Source organism: Panthera pardus, unplaced genomic scaffold (genome assembly GCF_024362965.1).
Source record: "Panthera pardus isolate Hobbes unplaced genomic scaffold, ASM2436296v1 HiC_scaffold_11, whole genome shotgun sequence".
NCBI lineage: Eukaryota > Metazoa > Chordata > Mammalia > Carnivora > Felidae > Panthera > Panthera pardus.
In genome coordinates this window covers 9,869,556-9,896,874 of record NW_026526666.1, presented here as the reverse complement: position 1 = coordinate 9,896,874, position 27,319 = coordinate 9,869,556, and the positions used below count along the sequence as shown (strand labels likewise).

General features: G+C 36.9%; 1 protein-coding gene across 6 annotated transcripts in view; it reads left to right on the top strand.

Annotated features, from left to right (window-relative positions):
- Positions 1-27,319, top strand: part of HIPK1 (homeodomain interacting protein kinase 1) — a 51,232-nt gene that overhangs the window by 9,636 nt on the left and 14,277 nt on the right. For all 6 annotated transcript variants that reach the window (XR_008418029.1, XR_008418027.1, XM_019457901.2 and 3 more), the window contains exons 2-9: positions 455-1,532; positions 9,961-10,084; positions 19,209-19,328; positions 20,139-20,225; positions 20,920-21,104; positions 21,421-21,583; positions 22,490-22,715; positions 26,808-26,929. Coding sequence is in view for 4 of the 6 variants with exons in the window: in XM_019457901.2 (XP_019313446.1) it covers positions 457-1,532; positions 9,961-10,084; positions 19,209-19,328; positions 20,139-20,225; positions 20,920-21,104; positions 21,421-21,583; positions 22,490-22,715; positions 26,808-26,929 (2,103 nt within the window). In the remaining 2 variants the exon portion in view is untranslated. The remainder of the gene's footprint in view (positions 1-454; positions 1,533-9,960; positions 10,085-19,208; positions 19,329-20,138; positions 20,226-20,919; positions 21,105-21,420; positions 21,584-22,489; positions 22,716-26,807; positions 26,930-27,319) is intronic.

Below are 27,319 nucleotides of genomic sequence, written 5' to 3'. Positions count from 1 at the left end.
GTGCTATTTGGGGCAAGTTACTTTAAACACTCTGTGTCTTAGTTTCCTCATCTGTAAAGTGGAAATAATGTTAGTATATTCTCCATAGGGTGAGAATTAAATAAGTAATACATGTGAAGTGTTTAGACTACTGCTTGACACATAGTAAGGGATCAGTCATCTAAGCTGTTGTTATTATCATGCTCATTATTTTATAAACCATCATAGATGTTCATGCTCTTTTAGCAATATGACCTACTATTGCTGAGTCTCAAAGAGTGCTTACGGTTGTGTATTTAGACCAAAAAGTTGAACTTTCTGTGCTCGGAAACATGTTTTAGAAAATGTGTGAGATAAAATCTTAGCCAGATAGTTATATTTTACTTGTGGTTTTTCTAAACTAAAAGTTTTCTTATCTATTAATTGAGGAGTTGTATAAAATTGAGGATCTAATTCTTCCTGTCTCTCGATGTAGGTATGGCATCACAGCTGCAGGTGTTTTCCCCCCCATCAGTGTCGTCGAGTGCCTTCTGCAGTGCGAAGAAACTGAAAATAGAGCCCTCTGGCTGGGATGTTTCTGGACAGAGCAGCAACGACAAATATTATACCCACAGCAAAACCCTCCCAGCCACACAAGGGCAAGCCAGCTCCTCTCACCAGGTAGCAAATTTCAACATCCCTGCTTACGACCAGGGCCTTCTCCTCCCGGCTCCTGCAGCGGAGCGTATCGTCGTAACCGCTGCTGATAGCTCGGCCGGTGCTGCTACGGCAACCTTCCAAAGCAGCCAGACCCTGACTCACAGAAACAACGTTTCTTTGCTTGAGCCATATCAAAAATGTGGATTGAAAAGAAAAAGTGAGGAAGTTGACAGCAACGGTAGCGTGCAAATCATAGAAGAACATCCCCCTCTCATGCTGCAAAACAGGACTGTGGTGGGTGCTGCTGCCACGACCACCACTGTGACCACAAAGAGTAGCAGTTCCAGCGGAGAAGGGGATTACCAGCTGGTCCAGCATGAGATCCTTTGCTCTATGACCAATAGCTATGAAGTGTTGGAGTTCCTAGGCCGGGGAACATTTGGACAGGTGGCTAAGTGCTGGAAGCGGAGCACTAAGGAAATTGTGGCTATTAAAATCTTGAAGAACCACCCCTCCTATGCCAGACAAGGACAGATTGAAGTGAGCATCCTTTCCCGCCTAAGCAGTGAAAATGCCGATGAGTATAATTTTGTTCGTTCTTACGAGTGCTTTCAGCATAAGAATCACACCTGCCTTGTGTTTGAGATGCTGGAGCAGAACTTGTATGATTTTCTAAAGCAGAACAAGTTTAGCCCACTGCCACTCAAGTACATCAGACCAATCTTGCAGCAGGTGGCCACAGCCCTGATGAAGCTCAAGAGCCTTGGTCTGATTCACGCTGACCTTAAGCCTGAAAACATAATGCTGGTCGATCCAGTGCGCCAACCCTACCGAGTGAAGGTCATTGACTTTGGTTCTGCTAGTCACGTTTCCAAAGCTGTGTGCTCAACCTACTTACAGTCACGTTACTACAGGCAAGTGGCAAATGCTAAAAAGAGATCTGTCTTTATACTTAAAGGTGTTACATAGGGCTACATATAACAATGAATTTATTTACAGAGTCCAAGATAGAATACTGTGTTTTACTTCATACCCCTGTGTGGCATTCCTATATGTAACATTATTTTATTTAACACTGGAAAAATTCAGTTTGATTCTGAAGGTTGTTTCTAGTTGAATGAATACTAGCATCTGGTTCTTTTTTAGTAAGTGCCATTATACCCAATTTTCCCATTCTAAAGAGTCTTTAAAAATATAAAGATGTTCACTTATTTGTAATGAATTTGGGCATATGCTGCTACTTTTTCCACATTCCTATCTTGGCAGGTAGGATGCCTTGGGAATAATTCCAGGTTTTTTCATTCTTATACATTTCCTATCTTGTGTAATTTAGAGAATTGAGTTTGTTGATTACCAAGGGCTCTTCCTGTTTTAACATTCTCTGTAATAGTTTGAACTTTTTTGGTTATGAGCTTATTTGGTTATCCTAGAATGTCCTTGACCCAAGTGCCTTATACTTCAGTGATTTATATTTCCAGATTGGTACTTCTAACAAAGCTACCTTTTTAATATATAGTAATTATTGGGACAGTACTTAAAGGGTGGTATATACAATGTTGTTTGTGCTGTTAACCAAGGAGAATTACTGAAAGGAAAGGGGGAAGTCTTTTGAAGTTAGCTTTTATTTCTCAGTACCTCATTTATTTGACTAGTTATTAATTTTAAGTAATCTGATAATTTTAGTGATCATTCATTAAATACAAATTTTCTACTCACCCAGTCAAGAAGTGAAACAATAAACAAAAAATAGGTAATCCACAAAACATGTTTATCAGGAGATAGTCCAACATGTCAAATGCCTATATGAAATTTTGAGTAAATAGAAAGTCTGAACTTAGAAGTTTATATTATGCATGAAAGTAATAGGAGGGTGTTTTAACCATTTAGGGGCTCAGAAAATATGCCATCTGCATATTTTTTTTTCTAATGGTGTAAAATCTGCCTAACATAAGTCTGCCATTTTAACCATTTTTAAGTGTACCATTCAGTGTCATTAAGTACATTCACAATGTTGTGTAACCATCACCATTTCTAAATTTTTTTCATCACCCAAAACAGAAATTCTGTAACCATTAAGCAATAACTCCACCTTCCCCCTTCCCTCTGGTAAGCTCTATCTGACTTTCTGTCTCTGTGAATTTGCCTCTTCTAGGTACTGCATGTAAGTGGAATCATGCAATATTTGTCCCTTTGTTTCTGGCTTATTTCACTTAGCATAATGCTTTCAAAGTTAATCCAGACTGTAGCATGTATCAGAATTCCATTCCTTTTCATGACTGAATAATATTCCAGTGCATGAATGTACTACATTTTGTTTATCCATTCCCTTGGGTTTCCACATTTTTGGCTATTGTGAATAATGCTGCAGTGAACATTAGCTCTCAAGTGTTTAAGACTCTGTTTTCAATTCTTTTGGGTATATAGCTAGAAGTAGAACTGCTGGATCATATGATCATTCTGTTTAATTTTTTGAGGAATCACCAAACTGTTCTACAGCTACACTATTTTACATTCCCAGTAGCAATGCATGAGGATTCCAATTTCTCCACCTCCTCATCAACACTTGTTTTTGTTTTCTGGGGATGGGAGGGATAATAGCCATCCTTATGTGTGTGAAATGGTATTTGATTTGCATTTCCCTAAAGATTAGTGATCTTGAGCATCTTTTCATTTACTTATTGGACATCTGTCTATCTTCTCTGGAGAGATGTCTGTTCAAGTCCTTTGTGCATTTTTGAATTGGGTTGTTTTTTTGTTGAGTTGTAAGAGTTCTTTATATATTCTGGGTATTAATCCCTCTGCAGATAGATGATGTGTATATATATTCTCTCATTCCGTGGGGTTGCCTTTTCACTTTGTTGATGGTGTTTGCACAAAAGTTTTAAACTTTGATGAAGTCCAGTTTGTGTATTTTTTTTGTTTGTTTCTCATGCTTTTGGTATTATAGCTAAGAAATCATTGTCAAACCAGTGTCCTAAATTTTTTTCCCTTTTGCTTTCTTCTGAGCATTCTATAGTTTTTAGCTCTTATAAGAATATAATATAGACATAGATAGCTCTTATATTTTGTTCTTTGATCTATTTTAAGTTAATTTTTGTATACGGTGTAGGGTAAGGGTCCAGTTTCATTCTTTTGCATGTGGATATTCAGTTTTCCTAGCACCATTTGCTCAAAAGACTATTCTTTCTTCAGTGAAAGATCTTGACACTTGTCAAAATTCATTGACCACAAACACAAGGGTTTATTTCTGGGCTCTTTTGTCCATTGGTCTGTATGTCTGTCTTTATGCCAGTAGCACATCATTTTGATTACTTGTAGCTTTGTAGTAACTTTTAAAATCAGGAGTGTAAGATCTCCAGCTTTATTCTCTTTTAATATTGTTTTGGCTATTTGGAGTCCCTTGAGATTTCCATATAAATTTTAGGATGAATTTTTCTATTTCTACAAAAAACCTCATTGGTTTTTGAAGGGTTGCACCGAATCTGTAAATCACTTTGGGTAGTAATGACATTTTCACATTACGTCTTCGAATCCACTCTTCTCTATTTTTATCTTTTCCTTTTATAACTTTGTAAAACTATGATATTTCTTACTTGAGAGAGATGGAGTAAAGAAATTCCTAGAGCATTGGTTTCTGGTTTCATCTTGCTCTAGGCAGTTGGGCTAATTTTGAGAATCTCTCCTCCATTTACTGATTCACTACTTGGAAGATTTAGGTTCTGATTACTTTTTCTTTTAGTTTGCTCCTTTGAGTAATCCCACCACTACCCACTCGTGTGTATTTGCAGAAACACTCTACAGGTCCACTTACAAGTTCAGTTCTGCATCTTGTTGGGAGCCTTGGGGAATTAGGAGGGAGGGCACCGCTGTGGGGTGGGGGCTGGTGGGCTCTTGCTTCTTGATCTCTAATCAGGCCTGCAGGTGTTCTTTAACTACTTGCCTTGGCTTGTAACGAAAGCAATTTTAAGATAGAAGAAGAGTGATAGAAATAAGAATTATTTTGTGAAATAATTTTGATGGCATTTTCTCTTGAGGGGCAAAGATTTGAGGGGTACATAGTTCTGGCTGCTTAGCTTTCTCCAATAAGTAATTCGTTTGAATAATTTTCAGTGTTAGGTTGCTGTCTTTGCCCCTTTCCCTGTCCTTTTAAATTCAAGCTGCGATTTGAGTAATTTGGTTGTTTTGTTTTTGGAAACAAATAGGACTTTCAAATTTTTAAGTCCACTGGTGATTACTCTTCAACAAATCATCCTGCAAATCCATTGCATTGAATTGCTGAGTATAGGAGTAATTTTAAATGGAGCTAAGTTTACCCCTTAAAAACAGGAGTTCTTTCTGTGTATTACTGAGTAATTAGTGTGCATACTGAAGTCCAATATCCAGGGCTTGACTGCATTTAGGATTTAGCAGTGGGACTCTTCTGTTTTATCGCAGCAATACTTGATAATGAACCCAAAGCCAATGGAATAGCAGCTCAGGCATTCCTTCTTTATCATTAGTTTTATCCACAGTGGTATTCTTCGTGTTGCTTTTAGAGGCTATTACGTCCTCACCCTGTTATCTTTCAGAAAACCTCTGTAAAATCCCTTTGGCCGTTGAAGCATCCTGGCTCCAAAGCCAGCCTTCCCCTTCCCTTCCTTTTTAGTTTACATTGTTTCATCTTGCTGATAACATGCCAAAATATTATCAGTTGACAAACTTTTGCCACCATCCTGTCTTTGTTAGCAGTGGGCATGGCTAAATGCCTTAGGCAGTGGAAATAATATGCTTTATTTCCTGGGCACTTTAAATGTAAATGTAGACTAATTTCAAGAAAAGTTGCTGTCTTTGGGGCTTGAGTTTCAGGCACAAAGGTTTGCCATGCCTACAAGCTCAGTGCTTTTCCATTCTGAAAAATGGAAAACTGTCCTTTATTGAAAGTTGAGATCGCTGTATTTGTTATATATGGAAGGACAAAGTCTAGAGAAGGAAAGCATATTTTTAGTTTATCCTAGACAAATAAACATACTACAGTTTCACCTAAGCCACAGATGCAGGAAGTTAAGACTTTATGTAACATATCTGATCTGGTAAGTAAGTTTGATGCCTCTGAGATGGGCAGGAAGAAACAAAGAGTGTTCATGAAAATGAGCAGAGAATAGTTTCTGCTGTTAAGTGATCCTACCCACAGCTTGCTCTGGGTTCTAATAAAATAACGCTTTATAACTTTGGAGGAATTTTTTAGTTTAAAGAAGTTTGAAGTTGAGAAATCAAAAGACAAGGATTGCTATTTCTACAACCTGGTTACAGTAATCAGAGCCTGTTTAGTATTTGTTTTTTAAGGATGGGATGTATTTTCAAAGAAAAGACACTCACCATGTCTAAAGTACAATTAATGCCATTTTCCTACAAAAGTGAATATTGTCAGTTTGGATTTTTCCCTCTCTTCCCTGTGCTTCTATAGATAATCTTAAAAATTAAAAAAAAATTTTTTTTAACATTTATTCAATTTTGAGAGACAGAGAGAGATAGTACAGTGGGGGAAAGACAGAGAGGGAGACACAGAATCCAAAGCAGGCTCCAGGCTCTGAGCTGTCAGCATAGAGCCCAACACAGGGTTTGGACTCACGAACAGAGAGATCATGACCTGAGCCGAAGTCGGACGTTTAACCGACTGAGCCAGGCACCCCTAAAAAAATTTTTTTAAAGTTTATTTATTTAATTTGAGAGTGAGAGAGACAGCGTGAAAGGGGGAGGGGTAGAGAGAGAGGGAGAGAGAGAGAAAGAATCCCAAGCAAGCTTCACAGCACTGTCACTGCAGAGCCTGACTCGGGCTCGAACTCGTGAAACGGTGAGATCATGACCTGAGACGAAACCAAGAGTTCGACGCTTAACCGACTGAGCCACCCAGGCGCCCCTCTATAGGTAATGTTTTTTACTGATCAGTTGTTAGAATGTCAGAGCTAGAAAGGGACCTAGAGAAATAATTATCTCAGTATCATTATACAGGTAAAGTAGAACCAGAATTTTACTGCCTGGAGTTCTTATTGAGGGATTGAAAAATAATGGAGGCCAAGGGGAAAGATGATACAGTAATGAAGATAGTACCAAGAATTATAATCTGAATTCAGAATTTAAAACATTCAGTCTTTAGAGAAGTACTTGGTTTAAATGATGCTGTTCTGCGCAGTAAAAGAAAATAATTTCAATCTTTTTGCTTCTTAGAGTTTAGGTCAGCCAGCATTTCTAGTTTCTAATGGTAGTGAAAAGCTCTCAGTAGACTGAGCAGCCTTATTTTATTTTTTTTTCTTTTTTTTTCTTTTGGTACTCATCTTTTTGTGTGGTAGATGGGGTAGAATTACTCTTTTAGTGAGTTTTTGGTAAAAATCCTTAGCTGCTTTTGTTACTCCAGAAGCAGAGTGAGACCAAATGGAAAAACTGATTCCAGCCAGTCTTTAGGGTTTTTTTTTGTTTTTGTTTTTTTTTTTGTCTAATGGAGCTTGGGGGCTGGAATTAGTATTTTTCTTAATTTCTCTGAAACTTTAAGCTTTGGAAGCCTAACGATTACCACATATTATTGCTACTTTTTTAATGAAGTAAGTTATTGGGTAGCCTGCCCCTCCCTGTGACCTACCTTTGGATTTTAAAATGTCTTCCTGGTATAGTGAGAATGGCAGAATCAATCTGCTGCTCTTCAGTTGATGCTTAGGAATGTTCTAAGCCCAGTTTTTATTTTGGCACAAAGCCATTTGCACTTTCCCTGCCAGCTATTTTTGGCACTGTCATGAACTTGGAAATTAACGATTCTGCTCACTGAAAGTAAAAATTTTGTCCCTTTTCAATTTTAGAAAAGCTTTTATGTTTCTGGATAGTCTTACTCTCTAGTTTATTAATGCTATTAAATTTGTGCCATCTTAAAAACATGCTATACTGGTTGGGGTTTAATTAAACTCTGAAACTCTCTCAGTAATATGTGGCTCTAGCCACCTGCAAAGAGTATCCCCTTTGAAGGTTGTTTCTTTGGTTCGCAGAACCACAGTTCACCTCAAATAGCATAAAAACAGGTGATAGTAGTCGTTCTATCCATAGCTGTCAAATAGTGGAAGTCTCAGCAGGCTCGGATCATCCTTCTGCTGTTTCTGTACAAGGGTCAGGAAAGCCTCTAGACCCTATGGAGTCCTCTACTTTACCTTATTTTCTAAGGGCTACTTACTTAGAAAAGTACTTGGGGAGGATATTCTTATTTTAGGAAATATCTTTATACTCTGCCTGCTCAATCCTCCCTGCTCCAGAGCAACAATAAGCACATATTACTTAAAAGTGAAGTTGGGGAAACCTATACATCCCATGAGGGTTCATAGCCTGTTAGATGGAGAGATCTGCTGAGGGGTCTGGAGCTGGTATTCTCTTACACATTCCAATTCTGTGACTTGTAAGAAGGAAAGGAAATTATTTGGAGATGATGATAAAATGTTTAAGAGCTCGAACCTTACATCCAGACTGCCTGGCCTCCATCATTTTGTAATTATGTGGCCTTCAGTGAGTTACTTATCTTCTCAATGCCTAGTTTCTTCATCTGTAAAATGGAAATGATACTTTATTACATAGAATCTGATACACCATTGATTGGAAAAAGAAACATTATTTAGGTCCCAATAAGAAAGTAAAAGCACTGCCAGTGAACTAAAATACATCATCATTTGCAAGAATCTTCTTGATTTCAGGAATGTTAAAATATGAAAAAAACAGGGATGCCTGGGTGGCTCAGTTGGTGAAGCGTCCGACTCTTGATTTCGGCTCAGCTCATAATGATCTTATGGTTTGTGAGTTCAAGCCCTGCATCGGGCTCCCGGGCTCCACGCGGACAATGCGGATGCTGCTTGGGATTCTCTCTCTCTTCTCTTTCTGCCCCTCCCCCACTCATGGTTGCTTGTGTGCTCATTGTCTCTCTCTCAAATAAATTTTTAAAAAAAGTGAAACAAGCATTCATCTTAGAATTGATGACTTAACATTAGTAATACCTACTTCCATAGGATTGTTGTAAAGGAATAAGTGACCACATTTATGAAGAGCTTATTAGAACATTTCATGGCACAGAGTAAGCACTATATAAGTGTCATCTATAATTATTATTGATATTAGTGATACATATTATCACCCTCCCCTTAAAAACCCATTTATCTCATAATTTTAGTCGTGGTTGGAAAATGCCATGTATACCATCAAGCCAAATTGATTTATATAGGTGGGTATGTGCTTAACTCTTACTTATTTAGAGACAGTACAATATACTCAGTTCTGGGGCCAGATAGCCACGGTTCAAATTCTAGCTCTGCCACTTATTAACTGTGATTTTGGGCAAATTTTTTTGCCTCAGTTTCCTCTATAAATGGGGATAATAATTTTACCTTGAATGTATTCATACATATAAAGCTCTAGGCTTATGGTATTATCTTCATTTTCTCTTTAAGATTCCCTAGCGTTAGGTTTTTCACTTGGAGCATTCATGGAAATGAATATTCTATAGTGCTGCCAACCACTATATTTCTGTAGAAGGCATTTCTGTTACCAAGGGGTATTTATTGATCAGGTCACTTAATTGATTTTTCCATAATTAAAAAGGTGCTAAGAGTAAAAAGAATAAATCTGGGATCCTTTATCTGGGATCCCTTATCTGAAATCTGTGATTTCAAAATCCAGAAAGCTCTCAAAATTAAAAAACTTTTTCTAAGTTTGGTGTATTGGCAAAGTCTGACTTGAAACAATGTAAGGCCGGGGCGCCTGGGTGGCTCAGTCGGTTAAGCATCCGATTTTGGCTCAGGTCATGATCCTCGCGGTTTGTGAGTTTGAGTCCCGCGTCAGACTCTGAGCTCAGCTCCAGCTCAGAGCCTGGAGCCTGCTTCAGATTCTGTGTCTTGCTCTCTCTGCCCCTCCCCTGCTCATGCTCTGCCTCTCTCTGTCTCAAAAATAAATAAAACGTTAAAAAAAATTTAAGAAAAAGAAACAATATAAGGCTACTTAAAGTCTTTATTCACCAACATGGTATGACTATTCATTGACTTCGGTACAGAAGTATTAATGTGTTTGATTTGAGGGTGCTTCCCTAAACTCCATTGGGAATATTATGCAATATGTAGTTTATGCATGGTAGTACCTTTCTGAAATTAAAAAAAAAAAAAAAAAAAAAAAAGAATTCCAAAACACAGCTGGCCCCAGAGGTTTCAAATGATGGATTTTATATCAAAGATAGTTTTCAGTTTCTTTAAATCAATGTACCTTTAGCTGATACTAAAACGGGACTTAGTCAACATAATTTCCCCAGATAATGTTTATTTTTTAATTTGCTATTTTTGTTTTTGCTAGAGCCCCTGAAATTATTCTTGGATTACCGTTTTGTGAAGCTATTGATATGTGGTCATTGGGCTGTGTGATAGCTGAGCTGTTCCTGGGATGGCCTCTTTATCCTGGTGCTTCAGAATATGATCAGGTAAGAGTGTATACTTGAATAGAAAGCAAGTATTTACTAATGAAATAGATTTTAGAGGAAGAGAAGTACTTACTAGTGAAGTTTTTAGATAGGAAAGAATAGTCTAATTAGAAAGGATTTTTTAAAGAATACAATTTTCTCTACCTGTTTTTTAATCTGATGTTACATTCGCAATTCAACAGTTAAGAAAGGTTCTTATTTCATATTACTTTAGATTGGTACCTTTCCAGATCTGTGATGATTTATTAGAGAGACTGACTTTGGTTAATAAATGTGTCTTGTGAGTTTTAAGATATGAAAGTAAAGAAGGATGAGGAATAGGAATTTTAAGAGTGACCTTTGGCTCACTCAGAGCTGTTACTTCCTTTTATACATGCCATATGCTGAAGTACTCTCTACAAATTGAAACACATTGGGCCCCAGAAGCTGTGATATATACTGGGTCTCTGTAAAATACGATTTAGGAGGGAAATCATAGGAGTTGAAAAGTATTGTAATAAATGGTCTATATCTCAAAACAAAGGAGCTTTAGAAAATATGCTGCAATTTCCCAAGGAGCTGGTCCTAAGGGGAAATGAAGGGAAATAAATTGTAAATTCTTATTTCTTATTCTTTTAATAAAAATGGTTCTAACCACTATGCTGTAAGCTCTTTGAGGGGATAGACTGTTTCATCCCACCAGTATATCCTCAGCTTCTGGTACTGTCTGGCACATAGTAAGTACATGAGGTTTTTTTAATTTTTTGTTTTTAAATTTTTTTTAATGTTTATTTATTTTTGAGAAAAGGAGAGAGAAACTGAGTGCGAGCAGGGGAGGGGCAGAGAGAGAGGGAGACACAGAATCTGAAGCAGGCTCCGGGCTCTGAGCTGTCAGCACAGAGCCTGACGCAGGGCCTGAACCCATGAACTGCGAGATCACGACCTGAGCCGAAGTCTGGTGCTTAACTGACTGAGCCATCCAGGCGCCCTTGTTTATTGTTTTTAAAGAAGTAAATGGTTATCTGGAATTATTAAAAGGAAAAAAGAACAAAACAGTGTTTTTCCCTATTCAACGTAGAATTTTGATTCTTTGATCCATTTTAGATTCACCTTCCAAAAATATGTCTCTTTGGGCAGGTCTTTGATTGAAACATAAAAAATGAATTACTCATGTGAGATGTAACTAGTTATATTGAACTTTGAAATTTAATCTCTCTTGTACCTTGTGAGAAAGAAGCCAGCTTTCTTATTTTATAATAAAAAAGTGTGAAGGAGATTAAGTGAGGCAAAAACACAGGTGGTTGAACTAAACTATTGATTCTCCTTTTTGAGAATCCGATGAAGTTAGGGATGTGAGTCTTCTCAGAAAAATTTGCATATGGTATTTTGAGTACAAATTTAGGAGATTCATGGATCCGTAGTTAAGAAACCTTACTCTGAGCAATCACAGTCATGAAAGTGCCATCCCTAGGCCAGCCTTCAACTTTAGTAAACAGATTGGTACTATAAATTTTCCTGGGAAGTAGAACCAACTAAAATTAGATTTAAAAGCTAAGGTATGCCTGAGGCTTTTTAAAATAAAGAGATGAACTGGTAGTTTTGAGGATTTTTGCCCAGTGTGCATAGATGTGAAACTGTGGGTGGTAGGAGGAAGTCATTTTTCCCATGTTGAATAAATGGGATACTGCTGTTTTAGAGCAGGATTGGGGATAGGTTATCCTGATGCATCTCTGGTTATACAAAAAGATTTCTGTGGCAGGATCTCTGTTCTTCCAGCCAAGTTTCTTTAAAACAACTTTATTGAGATATACTTTGTATATCATGTAAGTCAGTCATTTAAAGTGTACAACTCAGTGATTTTTAGTATGTTCACAGGGTTGTGAACCATCCCCATAACCAGTTTTAGAACATATTCATCCCTCTGTAATGAAACCCTGCACCTAATTAGCAGTCAATGCCCATTCTCCCCTAACCTGTACCCTCTCCTGCCCCTGGCCACCACTAATCTTTCTGTGTCTATAGACTTGCCTACTGTAATTTATCATATTTATTACACACGATGTGTAGTTTTTTTGTGATGGGCTTCTTTATTAACATGTTTTCATCCGTGCTGTACTGTGTATCAGAATGTCGTTACTTTTTATGGCTGAATAATGTTCCATTGTATATATGTTCATCACATTTTGTTTATCCATTTATGTTTTGATGGATATTGAGTTATCATCTTTTGGCTATTGTGAATAATGGTGCTATGAACACTGGCATACAGATGTTTAAGTTCCTATTTTCAGTTTTTGGGGGGTATATATAGCGAGAAGTGAATTACTGGGTTATCTGGAAATTTTATGATTAAACAAACTGTTTTCCACAGCAGTCATATCATTTTGCATTCCTACCAGCAATACACAGGGGTTTCAATTTCTCTACATCCTTGCCAACACTGGTTATTTTCCTTTTTTCTTTTCTTTTCTTTTCTTTTTTTTTTTTAAAGGTAGCAGCCATCCTTATGGATATGAAGTGACAGCACAGAGCCCACTGGGGATTGGTTCTCTCTTCTCTCTTTGCCCTTCCCTCACTCAAGTGTGCCCCAGGGGATACCTGGTTTATCTCCTCTAGAGAAGTTTACTTAAGTCCTTTGCCCATTTTTGAATTGGGCTGTTTATTGTTGTTGAGTTGTAGGAGTTTTTATATATTCTGGGTATTAATCCCTAATTAGATATATAATTTGCAAAACTTTTCTCTCATTGCTTGGAGTTGCCTTTTTCACTAAGTTGATAGCATTGTTTGCACAAAAGTTTTTAATTTTGATGAAGACCAGTTCTTCCTTTTGTTACTTGTACTTGTGGTATCATATCTAAGAAATTATTACTAAATCCAAAGTCATGAAGATTTCTCCTGTGTTTTCTTCTGAGAGGTATAGTTTTGTCTCTTGCATTTAGGTGTTTGAGCCATTTTAAGTTGATTTTTCAACATAGAATAAAGCAAGGGTTTACTTTCAGTATTTTGCACGTGGATATTCAGTTTTTCCAGCACCATTTGCTACAAGACTATTCTTTCTCTGCTAGATCTTAGCAGAGAAAGCTAAGATCTTAGCTAGGTCTTAGCATCCTTATCAAAACTCAGTTGACCATAAATACAGTGATTTATTTCTGGACTGTCAATTCTGTTCCATCTGTATCTTATATCTGTCTTTATGCTGGTACCATGTTGTTTTGGTTACTATAGCTTTGTAGTCGGTTTTGAAACCAGGGAGTGTGAAGCCTCTAACTTTGTTCTTTTTTAAGATTGTTTTGGCTATTTGGGGTCCCTTGTGATTCCATATGAATTTTAGAATTTTTTTTCCTGCAAAAAAAGTCATTGGGGTTTTTTCTTGTTTTTTATTTTTTCTTTTTTTTTTTTTTTTTTTGTTGTTGTTGTTTTTGTTTTAGTAGTGAGTGCATTGAATTTCTGGAAAGTATCAGCATCTTAACAATACTGTCTTCTGATCCATAAATGTGACCAGATTTTTTTTAGGTTTTCTTTGGCAGCTTTTTGTAATTTTCAGAATATAGGTTTTACATTTCTTTTTTTTATGTTGATTTATTTTGAGAGAGAGAAAGTGCGCACGCATCTGAGTGAGCAGGGGAGGGACAGAGAAAGAGAGAGGGAGAGAGAGAATCCCAGGCAGGCTCTTTGTTGTCAGCGCACAGAGCCTGACTCAGGGCTTGATCCCACAAACTGTGAGATCATTTCCTGAGCCAAAATCAAGAGTTGGACACTTAACCAGCTAAGCCACCCAGGCACCCCTACATTTCTTTTATTTCTAAGTATTCTGTTTTTTGTTGTTGTTGTTTTGTTGGCTGTGGTGAATGGAATTATTTTCTTAATTTTATTTTCAGATTGTTTCTAACGTGTAGAAATACAATGAGTTTTGTAATTGATCTTGTATTCTGCGACCTTGTTGAACTCTATTACCAGTAATTTTCTTCCTTTTTTTCTTTTTAAAGGTTATTTATTATTATTTTTATTAAGTAATCTCTATACCCAACATGTGGCTTGAACTCACGACCCCAAGATCAAGAACTGTATGCTCTACTGACTGAGTCAACCAGGCACCCCTCTAGTAGTTTTCTGATAGAACTCTAGTTCTAATAGTTTTGATGGATTCCTTACAATTTTCTAACTATAGATCATGCCAACTACAAATAAAAATAGTTTTACATCTTCCTTTCCAATCTGGGTTCCTTTTTTCTTTTCTTGCCTAATTCCTTTGCAATGAACCACTAATACAGTGTTGAACAGAAGTATAAGAGCTGACATCCTTGCCTTGTTCTAAGTTTTAGGGGGAAAGTAGTCTTTCACTATAAGTATGATATCCACTGTGGATTTTTCATAAATACTAGAGCTGAGATTATATAGCAAATGTTTGTGAGTCTTTAAATATTAGTTAATAGCTTCAAATTTGTTGGAAACATTTTAATTGTTTAAGATAACAAATGACATGGGAATGCAAGCTGGTGCAGCCACTCTAGTATGGAGGTTCCTCAAAAAACTAAAAATAGAACTATCCTACAACCCAGCAATTGCACTACTGGGTATTTGTCCAAGGGATACAGGTGTGCTGTTTTGAAGGGACATATGCACCCCATTGTTTATAGCAGCACTATTGACAATAGCCAAAGTATGAAAAGAGCCCAATGTCCATCGATGGATAAAGAAGATGTGGTATATATATATATATATATATATATATATATATATATATATATATACACACAATGGAGTATTACTTGGCAATCAAAAAGAATGAAATCTTGCCATTTGCAACTATGTGGATGGAACTGGAGGGTATTGTGCTAAGTGAAATTAGCCAGTCAGAGAAAGACAAAAATCATATGACTTCACTCATGTGAGGACTTTAAGAGTCAAAACAGATGAACATAAGGGAAGGGAAACAAAAACAATATAAAAACAGGGAGGGGGACAAAGCATAAGAGACTCATAAATATGGAGAACAAACTGAGGGTTACTGGAGGGGGTGTGGGAGGGGGGATGGGCTAAATGGGTAAGGGGCACTAAGGAATCTACCCCTGAAATCATTGTTGCACTATGTGCTAACTAATTTGGATGTAAATTAAAAAAAATAAAAAAATTAAAAATAAATAAATAAAAATAAAATAAAATAACAAATGACAGTAATACTTTTTGTTTGTATAAATGTAAGACTTGTTTTTGCTGTATTATAAGCTATATGAAAAGTAATGTTTGGATGATAGCTTCCCATTCTACTTTCACTTAATTTAATTCTGTAATGCTAACATTAAAAAATTTTTTTTAATGTTTATTTATTTTTGAGAGAGAGAGAGAGACAGAGTGTGAGCAGGGGAGGGGCAGAGAGAGAGGGAGACACAGAATCCGAAACAGACCTCAGGTTCTGAGCTGTGAGCACAAAGCCTGATGCCAGGCTTGAACCCACAGACCATGAGATTATGACCTGAGCCGAGGTCAGATGCTTAACCGACTGAGCCACCCAGGCTCCTCTGTAATATTAATATTTTAAAATATTTTTATTGTTTAAGTGCATTACTATAGAAAAATTAGAAAAGATGCGGTAGGCCAGGAGATAAAACTTTCAGTCTCTAGTAGTTCCACCCTTTAGAGGTAACACTATTAGGATTTGGCATATTTTGTGTTTAAATGTATAATTTGTTGATTTTCATCATGTATTTATGGATTACCTACTTTGGACACTGGGGATACAATGCTGCATAAAACATTGTCCTTGTCCTCATGGAAGCTATAATTTGATGATGAGAGATATTAAGTAAACAATTATATAATACTTTCAGGGGCACCTGGGTGACTCAGTCACTTAAGCGTCCAACTTTGGCTCAGGTCATGATCTTGCAATCCATGAGTTCGAGGCCAGCGTTGGGCTCTGCTAACAGCTCAGAGCCTGGGGTCTGCTTCGGATTCTGTGTGTGCCTCTCTCTCTGCTCCTTACTCTCTCATGCTCAGTCTCTCTCTCAAAAGTAAATAAACATTAAAAAGATTTTTAATGTTTTTATATATATAATAAATACATAAATGTATAATATTTAAATAAATATATAATTATATAATATGATTGCGATCCCTCCTCCCATTGCTACTACCCTACTCTAGGCTGTCTTGTTAACTTGCCTGGGTTACTAGACAATCTCCCTTTATTCTGACCTCTCTCCAGTTTTTTTACAAAATGATTTTTACAAAACACATTTGATCATGCTACCTCCCTGCTCTTCAGTGGGTTTTTATACTTTTAGAATAAAGGGCTGAATCCTTCATATGGCCTCTGAACCCCTACATGGGTTGTCTTTCCCCTTTCTCTCTCCTTCTCTAGATTGATCTTACACCATTTCTACTTGCTTTTCGTGCTCTAGCACCAGTGGCACCATTTCAGTACTGGTTAAGAATATGCTTTTTTCTAGCACAGGCCCATGTACATACTGTTCTCATAGTCTGGAATTTCTGTGCCACCCATTCATTTCATCTAGTCAGTGTCTACTCATTTATTAGCTCAAGTGTTACTTTCTCAAGGAGCTTTTCCTCACCAGTCCTCCATCTAACTCAGGTTCCTTTGTGATGTATTTTTATACAAGTCTATTTCTTTTTTTCAGAATGCCAATTCAACTGAAAGTTTGAATATTCAGTGTCTGTCTCCCTCACTTGACTGCAAGGTCTATGAGAGCAGGAACCGTGTCTGTTTTTAAAATCACCAATGCCTGGCTCAATAAGTACTTACTAAAAGAATGAATGAATATATGTGCTATATATAATTCTATTCTACATAATAAACTTATGGATATAGAGGAGCATATCTGGTCATATCTAAGACACTGTTGATTGATATATACACATTTTTCTGTACCTCTACGAAAGAATGCTGCCAATTAAACCATGATAATTATCAGTTGTAAGATATATCTTGATTTCAGAGATGTTAGTGTAAAAAAATATGCCTCTTAGAATCAGTGAAATGTAATAATTTTGTTAAAAAGTGAGATTATTTCATTTGTAATCTGCTTTTTCTACTTACATTGTGAAATATCTTTACAGGTCAATAACTATACTTCTTTGTTCGTTTTAAATGTCTGTGTAGTATTTTATTGCATAGATTTTATCCTGGATTTAAAAAATTTTTTCATCCTTTTTGTATGCAAAAGAAGTTCACATTTAAAATGTCTTTGGGGCACCTGAGTGGCTCAGTCAGTTAAGCGTCTGACTTCAGCTCAGGTCACGATCTCACGGTCCATGAGTTCAAGCCCAGTGTCAGGCTCTGTGCTGATGGCTTAGAGCCTGGAGCCTGCTTCAGATTCTGTGTCTCCCTCTCTCTTTGCCCCTCCCCTGCTCGCACTCTGTCTCTCAAGAATAAATAAACATTAAAAAATTTTTTTAAATGTTCTTATCTACATTAAAAAGTTTTTTTTTTTCCTGTTTTGCTAATGCTGTATTAGCTTCCCATTACATAGTTCCCACAGATTTAAGAGTAGGGGCGCCTGGGTGGCTCAGTCGGTTGGGTGTCCGACTTTGGCTCAGGTCATGATCTCACGGTCCGTGGGTTCGAGCCTCGCGTCAGGCTCTGGGCTGATGGCTCAGAGCCTGGAGCCTGCTTCCGATTCTGTGTCTCCCTCTCTCTCTGCCCCTCCCCCATTCATGCTCTGTCTCTCTCTGTCCCAAAAATAAATAAACGTTAAAAAAAAAATTAAAAAAAAAAAAAGAGTAGTATCCTGCTGTTTTCTGATAGGTAGGCCAGATTTGGCGTATAGGCCATAGTTTGCTGACCTGTGCTTTACACTGTTAAAAAATTGGCGAGGATCTCCAAGAGCTCTGTGTAGTTTATATCTACTAGTATATAGTACAGTAGAAATTAAAACTGAAGATTTTTAGAAGGAGTGGTGGGAAGTAAGATTTATTTCCTTGCTTACACGTTTCTAATTTAATCTTAAGTATAGCCATTCAAATATGGAAGAGTTGGTAAAAAAAAAAAAAATTGCCTGTTGTAACACTCTCAGTAGTGAAGAGAAAAGCAAATCATCTCTTCTGTTGCTTTCTTGAGTCATGACAATCGTGCAAGCAAACAAATATGAACAATAAAACTGGGAAATTTTAAAAACATAAGTACATACAAGCACGTTTCATTAACCATTGGAGCAATGACACATCCTTCTAGAAATCTCTATACCCGTAAGAAGGGAATGAAAGACAGATAACTTCTTAGTATTATTTTAAAAATAGTTTTTGCTTCATGGACTCCCTGAAAGGATCTTAGGGACCCTCAGGGGTCTCCAGACAAGACTTTGAGAACTGCCAGCCTTGTTCATAGTAGGTGTTCAATAAATGTTGATTGAGTGACCACAGTGCCTGCCCTCTAGTGATGTAGGGATAGAGAAGCTAAATGAAGTATCTAAGTTTATGGTGTGAGAGAGAAGTTCTATGGCAGTTTAGAATAGGGACAATTGACAGGAGCTAGAGTAGCCAAGAAAGACATTTATAACAATGTTTTCCAAATCTTTTAAATTTGATAATGTATCAACAAAGAAAACAAAAAAAACTCCTGGTGGGTGATCCATTGAATAGTTTGTTGAAAATTATTCTCTTCTGTCCTAGAAATCTCCTGATGTTTTCTGAACTTTGTATCAGAAGTCAACAAGAAAGCAAAAATGGTGGGGCACCTGGGTGGCTCAGTTAAGCATCTGACTCTTGGTTTTGACTCAGGTCATGATCTCACAGTTTTGTGGGTTCGAGCCCCACGTCGGGCTCTGCGCTGGCAGCACAGAGCCTGCTTGGGATTCTCTCTCCCTCACTCTCTGCCCCTCCCCCACTCGTGCTGTCTCTCTCAAAATAAATAAGTAAACTTAAAAAAAAAAAAAAAGCAAAAATGGTTACAAACAAAATTTTCAAAATGGAATTTTCCTGGTAAATGACATATAGTCATTTACTATGGCATGGCAATAACTGAATAAATATTTGGGAATTAACCTGTGAGTGGGTTAGCATATTTATGTATTTACAGATGAATTTCATTTGTATTGACTTGGCTAGAGCAGTAATGTCTTTGTGTAAAAGTTTTTAATATTTCCCCTTTCCACTCCAAATCAATGTTTTAATGATTTCGATGTTTCAGATTCGTTACATTTCACAAACACAAGGCCTGCCCGCTGAATATCTTCTCAGTGCTGGGACAAAAACAACCAGGTTTTTCAACAGAGATCCAAATTTGGGGTATCCGCTGTGGAGGCTGAAGGTCTGTCTCCTCTACTATAGTACTCATTCCTGTACTCCTTACTCCCAACTTTTTAGTTATTAAATTCTTGAGGTGGAGGAGGGAAACGGGGTGGTGGTGGTCGTGATGGGAATGTATGTTTACAGGAGGAAGTACTTGGAAAAAATTATTTCACTGTACACATTTGATCCGATCCTTAGTTAAAAAATAAACTGGACGCCTGTTCACTTGTCTAAGGTTATTTTGCAAATGTGAACCAGCAGCTGAGAAGGGAGTATTAGAGAATAGTGCTTCCTATTGAGTCACAGGAAGAACTAGAGTAACTTAGCAATGACTGTTTTTTAGAGAATTCTCAATGGATGTGAGAAAACATAATTTTCTAACTCCCTACATTAAGGCCTTACATATTTTCTTGATCCAAATACCTGTTTTTTACTTCTGAACCTATTCCTTTAACTTGAGAGATCTCTTGAGTAATTTGCATAACCCTGTGAGTCTCCCTCTGAGCCTGTTAAATAGTTAGCATTTGAAATAATTTCATTTGAACGTAGCTTTAAGGGAAAAATGATAATGTGCCTTCTTCTATGACACCCCTCAGGAGCAGTGCTGCGTCATTGTTTCCACATTTAATTTAGCACTGTTGAAGGGGTAGTCAGGTATCCAGGTGCCATCTGTCCACAAGAAGATTTTCTGGTTGTAAATTACTTCCATGTTTGCCATCTCTGGTTGGCAGGGTGACGATAGATACTTGTCTCTTTGTATTCTGGTTTTAATTTAGAACAAAATGTGAGAGTAGTATATGGATGGAATTGAAAAAAATCTGTTTTATAGACACCGGAAGAACATGAATTGGAGACTGGAATCAAATCAAAAGAAGCTCGAAAGTACATTTTTAATTGTTTAGATGACATGGCTCAGGTGAGTATAGAAAATTTCAGGAAGCCAGACATTTATGTATGTCTTTAATCAGAGACACACTTCTGTTGATTAATTATATTAAAGATAGATTCAATCTGTTATCTTCTAGTATATTTTCATTTTTTAGAGAAAAAAGTTCATTAATATTCTGCCATGTATTAAAAGAACATTGAATTTTAACCAAGGACACTTTTAAAATTATTTCTCCTTTGCTTTTGCTTTAACTGGTCTTGTTGCCTGTCAGTATTTTGAAATACCATTTCTGAAGGTTTCTTTCCTATTTTCTCTGTTAAATACATACTTACATAAGAGCTAACATTTGTTGAGTGCTTATTATGTTCCAAATTCTGTTTAAACACTTTATACTTATTGTGTTATTTAATTTTTTCAACAATAGAAACTTATATATTTAAGTAATAATAATCGCTTTTGTTAACTTGTCCAAATTTTGAATGAAAAGACTTCATTCAGCTTTATTCTACCAACAAACTCAAACGCTACCAAATTGAAGATTTTAATTAGACAGCATAAGAAGAGCTTCCACTTGTGAAAATGATTATACTATAATAAAAAGGATTTCCTCAGGTTTTTCTCCTAGATCTGTATCTGTCTATCTAATCTGTCATGCAGATGTTTAGTGTCGGCATTCAAGATTAAGTGATGAAGTATAATGTTTCTAAATTTTCCTTCGAAGGTGAATATGTCCACAGACCTAGAGGGAACAGACATGTTGGCAGAGAAGGCGGATCGAAGAGAATACATTGATCTGCTAAAAAAAATGCTAACAATTGATGCAGATAAGAGGATTACTCCTCTGAAAACTCTTAACCATCAGTTTGTGACAATGACTCACCTTCTGGATTTTCCACATAGCAATCAGTGAGTATGGTCTGGGGTACTTGCCCTGATGTGGTTCTGTGTTGAGTTACCATCTTACAGCTTAAATGGAGTGGTCACATGTGAGTGGCACTCCTGGTGCCTGCATGTTTGGCTCACTGATGCTTTCCTTTCTCACTGAAAAATCATGAGATTAAAAATAAGATATATGGTTTTTTCTCTTTATGGTATAAAAAGTCTTGATTCATTTTATTTAAATATACTTGGGTAAAAATGTTGATCCACATTCATCTTGAGTTGTTTGTTATCTGTTTAAATCTCAGCATTCATTTTACTGAATCTTTAATCTCTTTTTCAGTGTTAAGTCTTGTTTTCAGAACATGGAGATCTGCAAGCGGAGGGTTCACATGTATGATACAGTGAGTCAGATCAAGAGTCCCTTCACTACACACGTTGCCCCAAATACAAGCACAAATCTAACCATGAGCTTCAGCAACCAGCTTAACACAGTGCACAATCAGGTACTTAATAAATGATTTTGGAAACTCAAACCTAAGAAGGGTAGAAACTAGTAAGAGTACAGGTTGAGATAAACCAATCTTTGCTTTGGTGATCCTGTTGCTTCTTACGAATTTCTACTTGGCAAAAGTGATGGAAGACAGGGTAGACTGATAATACCTACCAGTCATGCGTTGCCAAAAATTAAATACACAGGCCTAATCCAGGCCCTCATAGTCTCAGGTTGTCCCATAAATGGACCCTAGTTAGTTGTACTGACTTTAGCCAGATGACACTCTTTCTCTCTGTTGGAAAGGTTTTATATGTCTCGTTACATGTATTGAAGGGTGTTTCCAATAATTTTTTTTGATGCTGTACATTAGATCCTCAGAACGTATTCATCTTGTAATTGCATGTTTTGTACCCTTTGACCTTTCACCCATTTTCTCTCCACCTGCCACCCTGTTCCTAGCAATCACCAATCTACTCACTGTTTGTAGGAGTTCAGTTTGGTGTTTCCAATAATTAACTTTAAGAGTGGTTTTCCATTCGTTTGCCAAACGGTGATATTTACATTTGTTTGTTATTGAAGGTGTAAGCTTCCTAATTTCTTAGCTAGATCTACTTTTAAAATGAGATTTGGTGGTGTCTCACATCCAGCAACTTTTTGCACAGAAAGAAGAGATAAGGGTTTATACAACTTCAGTTGGTACGGGACCATTTTTTAAATCTTTGTTTTCTTCTTCAACCTTACAATATGCCTTAAATTTAGAGATTGGGAAATTTTCTTGAGCAGAGGGTTATTTCAAAGACAGTTAATATTACATTTAAAACTTTGTTTTAAGTTTTTCTGAGCAGATTCTGCACGTGTAAAAATATTGTTATTTCCATTTTATACCAGTATACAACTGTAATCCTTTTGTTTTCAGGCCAGTGTTTTAGCTTCCAGTTCTACTGCAGCAGCTGCTACTCTTTCTCTGGCTAATTCGGATGTCTCACTGCTAAACTACCAGTCGGCTTTGTACCCATCATCTGCAGCGCCAGTTCCTGGAGTTGCCCAGCAGGGTGTTTCCTTGCAGCCTGGAACCACCCAAATTTGCACTCAGACAGATCCGTTCCAACAAACATTTATAGTATGTCCACCTGCTTTTCAAAGTAAGTGGGGGAAACGGTTATATCAAACCCACAGATCTTGCTGTAGACAGTTCCTTACTGGGTATCTAGTTGTTTAGTTTTGATTTCTGACAGGTTTAAACTCTGACTGTGAAGATAACTGAAATTAACAAAGTGTATTTACCCTTTTTACATTGATTATTTATCTGACTTTGGTACTGTCTGACACATTACGGGAGTTCAGTTAACATTTTCTTATTTGAACTGCCCTGATATCAATTTCTTGCCCATTGAGACCTTCTACCAATGTCCTGTATCTTGTATAAGCATGTATCTCTCAATATGCAGGAAATATTAAGCGTGAAGAAATTTGTTGTAAACAGAAGTTCTGTTGAATCTTGTTTCCTATATCATTCCATTATTAAATAAAATTAGCCTTCCAAATAAAATATAATTTTATTCTAAAATGTAAAAATTATGCTTAAGAATGCGGAAACCTTGTGAGTTACATTCAGAAATAAAGAGCATTATTTACTGAACTGAAAAATTCTACAAGTTGAAGTACTTGTGTGGGGAATGCATTAAGATTATCTGCTTCAGCTTATGAATCATACTGTTCCTGCAAACTCCTACCAACAGAGGAACAGAATAGCTGAAGAGGGAGGCTCTGACCCCATGTGTTGCAATAAGATTTAAATTTTCACATTCCTATCCTTCCTCATTTTTTTCATTGTTCTGTAATTCAGTCTGTCCAGTTCCTTTTTTCCTGAAATATGGGAAATGTGTTTATTGATCTGCTGAACCATTTGAAAGGGCACATTATTTTAGGGATATTTTCTGACGACACACTTGATTTTCCCAACAGAAAGTCAGAAAGTCAGGTTTATACCCTGTGGAAATAAACCAGGATTCAGGCTTCTTATAGCACTTTACATAAAAGCATTTTTATCTTTTTACTTCAGTTCCTTATTGACTGTGACTCTCTTGTTTGTTTGGTTTCTGACAGAGTCGGAGCAAGCAGAAGGAAAAGAGGGGATAGGGGAGACTGAGAGATTACCGGGAGGACAGGAGAGCGATAGCGATGTAAACCAGGGAGAAACCACAGGGAGAGCGGAGGAGCAGATTCAAAACCCGTAAATGCAAATTTAGCCTAACTTACCAAATTATTTTCTGTGTATGCTGCATAGTAGTAAATTCTATACTTTGGGTTGTCATATGTTGAGTGATTCTTCTACTGAATTTAGCAAACTAGCCACATTCCTCCCCCTCATCTTTTCCAAAGTGAATCTCATGGGAACAGTTTTCAGATGTGGGACTTTGAAGTCTTCTGCTGCTTCTCAGATGATATTTATGACATGAGGCAGAACTTCTTAGTTCCTTTAACAAAATGAAATATAAACTGGGTATGGAGGGGAGAAGTGGTATAACTACTTTTGATGTAATTAGGTAAGTATAAGCTTTGGAAATTTTTTTCTCCTTAGGAAGTCTAAATAATCTGAGGAGCTAGGTAGAGCAAATTGTAAAATTTCCAAATCAAAGGGTTTTTAAATTAAGGTAATGAGGATGATGATAGTTGGTACATACTACTACATGCCACATAATGTTCTGACTGCTTCTACATGTATTTAATTCATCCTCACAAACAACCCTAGGAAGTGACCCAGTGTCATCATGTCCGATTATACACGAGCAAATTGAACATGATTCTCTCATCTGCCTAAAGACTTAATAACTAGTTAGTGGTGGAATTGCAGTTTGAACCCAGGCGGTAGGGTTATGCACCTGGGGTTTGAACCCAGGTGGTGGGGTAGCTTATGCATTTTGAAGTATTCTGTACCACCTCTCAGTATTTAAACTCTGCTGTTAAGAGTTGTCGGTTGATTTGCACCCACAGCCGTATGCTGGATTCTGCCCAGCAGTCCTATATTCCAGGTCGCCTCCTTTTCTTTTACCATCTGCTCTGTTACAAGATGCTATACTTAGAGAGAAAAATAGACCCTCATCAATTAGACAGTTTTATTCTTCCTCCCATACTTTCCATGGATTTTTATTTAACAAGTTGTATTCATCAAAAACAAAACAAAACAAATCAAAACTTTAATCATTTCTTAGTTCAGGGTTCAGGGAGAACCTTCCAAAAGTGTTACTTTTAGTAATTGGTTGTTTCCACTTGTAGTTTCCTGAAGAAGCTAGTTTTAAACTAGCTTAACTGCTGTGGTTTAGCCTAAATTACAATAGCAATCTGTTACTTATTTAGTTACATTTGTAGGTCAGTACTATAAATATTACTTTCTGTACTATTCTGATTGCCCAAAATAGATCTACGTTTTGCTCAGTGGTAACTATTATTCTGTAATTTTGTCCCCTTTTACTTCATTATTCTGGGACTCCTAGGTGAACTTCTATCATGAACATTTCTTCCTTTGTTCCTGCCCAGTTGTAGGAGGTCTATGACAATAATGTTGTCTTGTAGTGTTGTGGGAATTTAGACAAGAATTTTGATGTTGCTTAGCTTTCCTATTAGATAGCATAGCCTTATGAAGAATGGCTGGCAGATTTTTTTATGTGGATATCTGGATTTGTTACCTTTTATTTTTATGTAAGAAACACTTTTAAAAAAAAGTTATTGTTAAGAGTGTTTTAATTCTGATTTGACTTGTCTCTCTTACTTTGTGTATTCCTGGATTGTGTTTTCCAGAATGAGATCTTCTAAAATACTTGTATGTCACTGAAATAGAAAATTAGAAGACTTGCTGAAAACCTACAGTGTTAGAGTTTAGGAGTTATGCTTATTTGGCATCTCCATAACAATGTTGAGAGAAATTAGCGATGGGTTAGAAAATGTCACTGAAGAAGATCTCTAATTAAAAGAAAATGTTTGTGTCCCCACTTAACAAAAATGCAGGAATTAGTGAATTAGAGAAACTTCCATTAGTGGGTAATAGAAACTTAAATTCTCCACATTGAGGGTTTTGGTAGGGCAGGTTTAAAAAGCTTTTTTTTTTAATTTGTATTTATTTTTGAAGGAGAGAGAGACAGAGCATGAGCTGGGAAAACAGAGAGAGAGGGAGACAGGGATTCTGAAGCAGGCTCCAGGCTCTGAGCTGTCAGCACAGAGCCCGACACCACATGGGGCTGGAACTCACAAACCGTGAGATCATAACCAGCGCTAGAGTCAGACACTTGACCGACTGAGCCACCCAGGCAGATAGGGCAGGTTTAAAAGGAAGTTGAAGTGTCTCTTCTCAACGCTTGACAAGAAGGAGAAATATCTTTGCTTCTGAATGAGAAATTCTGATTTGTAGGAAGGATTTATTCAGCATTTGTGCTCAGAGCATAATGAATAAAAAGATAGATATGGTCACTGTTTTAAAGGCAGCAAAAAGTTCTTAATTTTCTTACCTCTCCATAGTTAGTTGCAGAAGAGCCTTACTAAAAAGCTGTCAATAGCAAAAGTAGATTTCTAAAATAAGTAGAAAAAAGTGTTTCTGTAAACCAAAATGACTCCTTTTTAATATTTTTTATCCTGGGTTATAATTTCTTCAGTCCACATACCAGTTAAAGATAATATGTGTAAGTAACTTGTTAACTGGGTTATATTTTCTGAGGAGTAAGGTAAAACATCTTCAAAGGGTAACTCAGGTGATAAATTTTTGAGCTTTTCGTATTTTTTCTTAACTAAGAGTCATAATTAAGCAAAAGTTAAAATTATATTCAAGTTGTTGCTTTTAATAAATTACATTTTAAAAACCCAAGTTTTTTCCCTCCCCCAATGAATTAAAAGGTGAATGCAACTTAAATATAGGTTTTTTGTTTGCTTTTGCCTATGCTATTAATGGGAATAGGATGAGTATTATAAGTGTTGTAGGGTAAAAAAAAATTTTAGAGTTCCCTTAAACCATCCGTTCTTGTATCAGACATTTTCCCATTAATTTAACCTGAAGGGAGCCAAACCAGTCTCCCTTTTCTTAACTCCCTAGACTTCTATGAAACTCCTCTGTCTTAAGTGTGTACAGCTAACCTGGGTGATGGATTATTTGAACAGAAAAGCTAAAAACAAACAAACAAAAGCCCCTAAACAAACAACACCGCAGACCCAGCAAAGCAGTTTAACTGTGGTGGTGTTTTCTACAGCTGGACTACAAGCAACAACAAAGCATTCTGGGTTCCCTGTGAGGATGGATAACGCGGTGCCGATTGTACCCCAGGCGCCAGCTGCTCAGCCACTGCAGATACAGTCGGGAGTTCTTACGCAGGTAAAAGCCGTAGCAGCTTGGATACTCGATGTTGCTGAAGCACTACTGAGAATCAGATATTTTGTCCTGGAAGATGGTATTTGCTTTGACTGTAAGATCTTTCTTGGTCATGATTCAGTGGACTTCAGGTGAAACCTCTATAATAGAATGATGACTCATACCTAACACTATTGTAGCTCTGCTGGTGTCTTCCTTAGATTTATGTGGATAAATACCCAGACCTTGAGCAATCATGTTCTGAGTGAATTGCCTCAGATTTTGTGGGATGAAGTTAATTTTTTGTACATACATAGCAACATCTCGATTCTAAATATGAAGCGTTCCCCTTTGGTTCCCTGTAGTGTCCCCTTCGCTCACTCTTTCAGAATTACATCATGGCGGAGAGGCTGG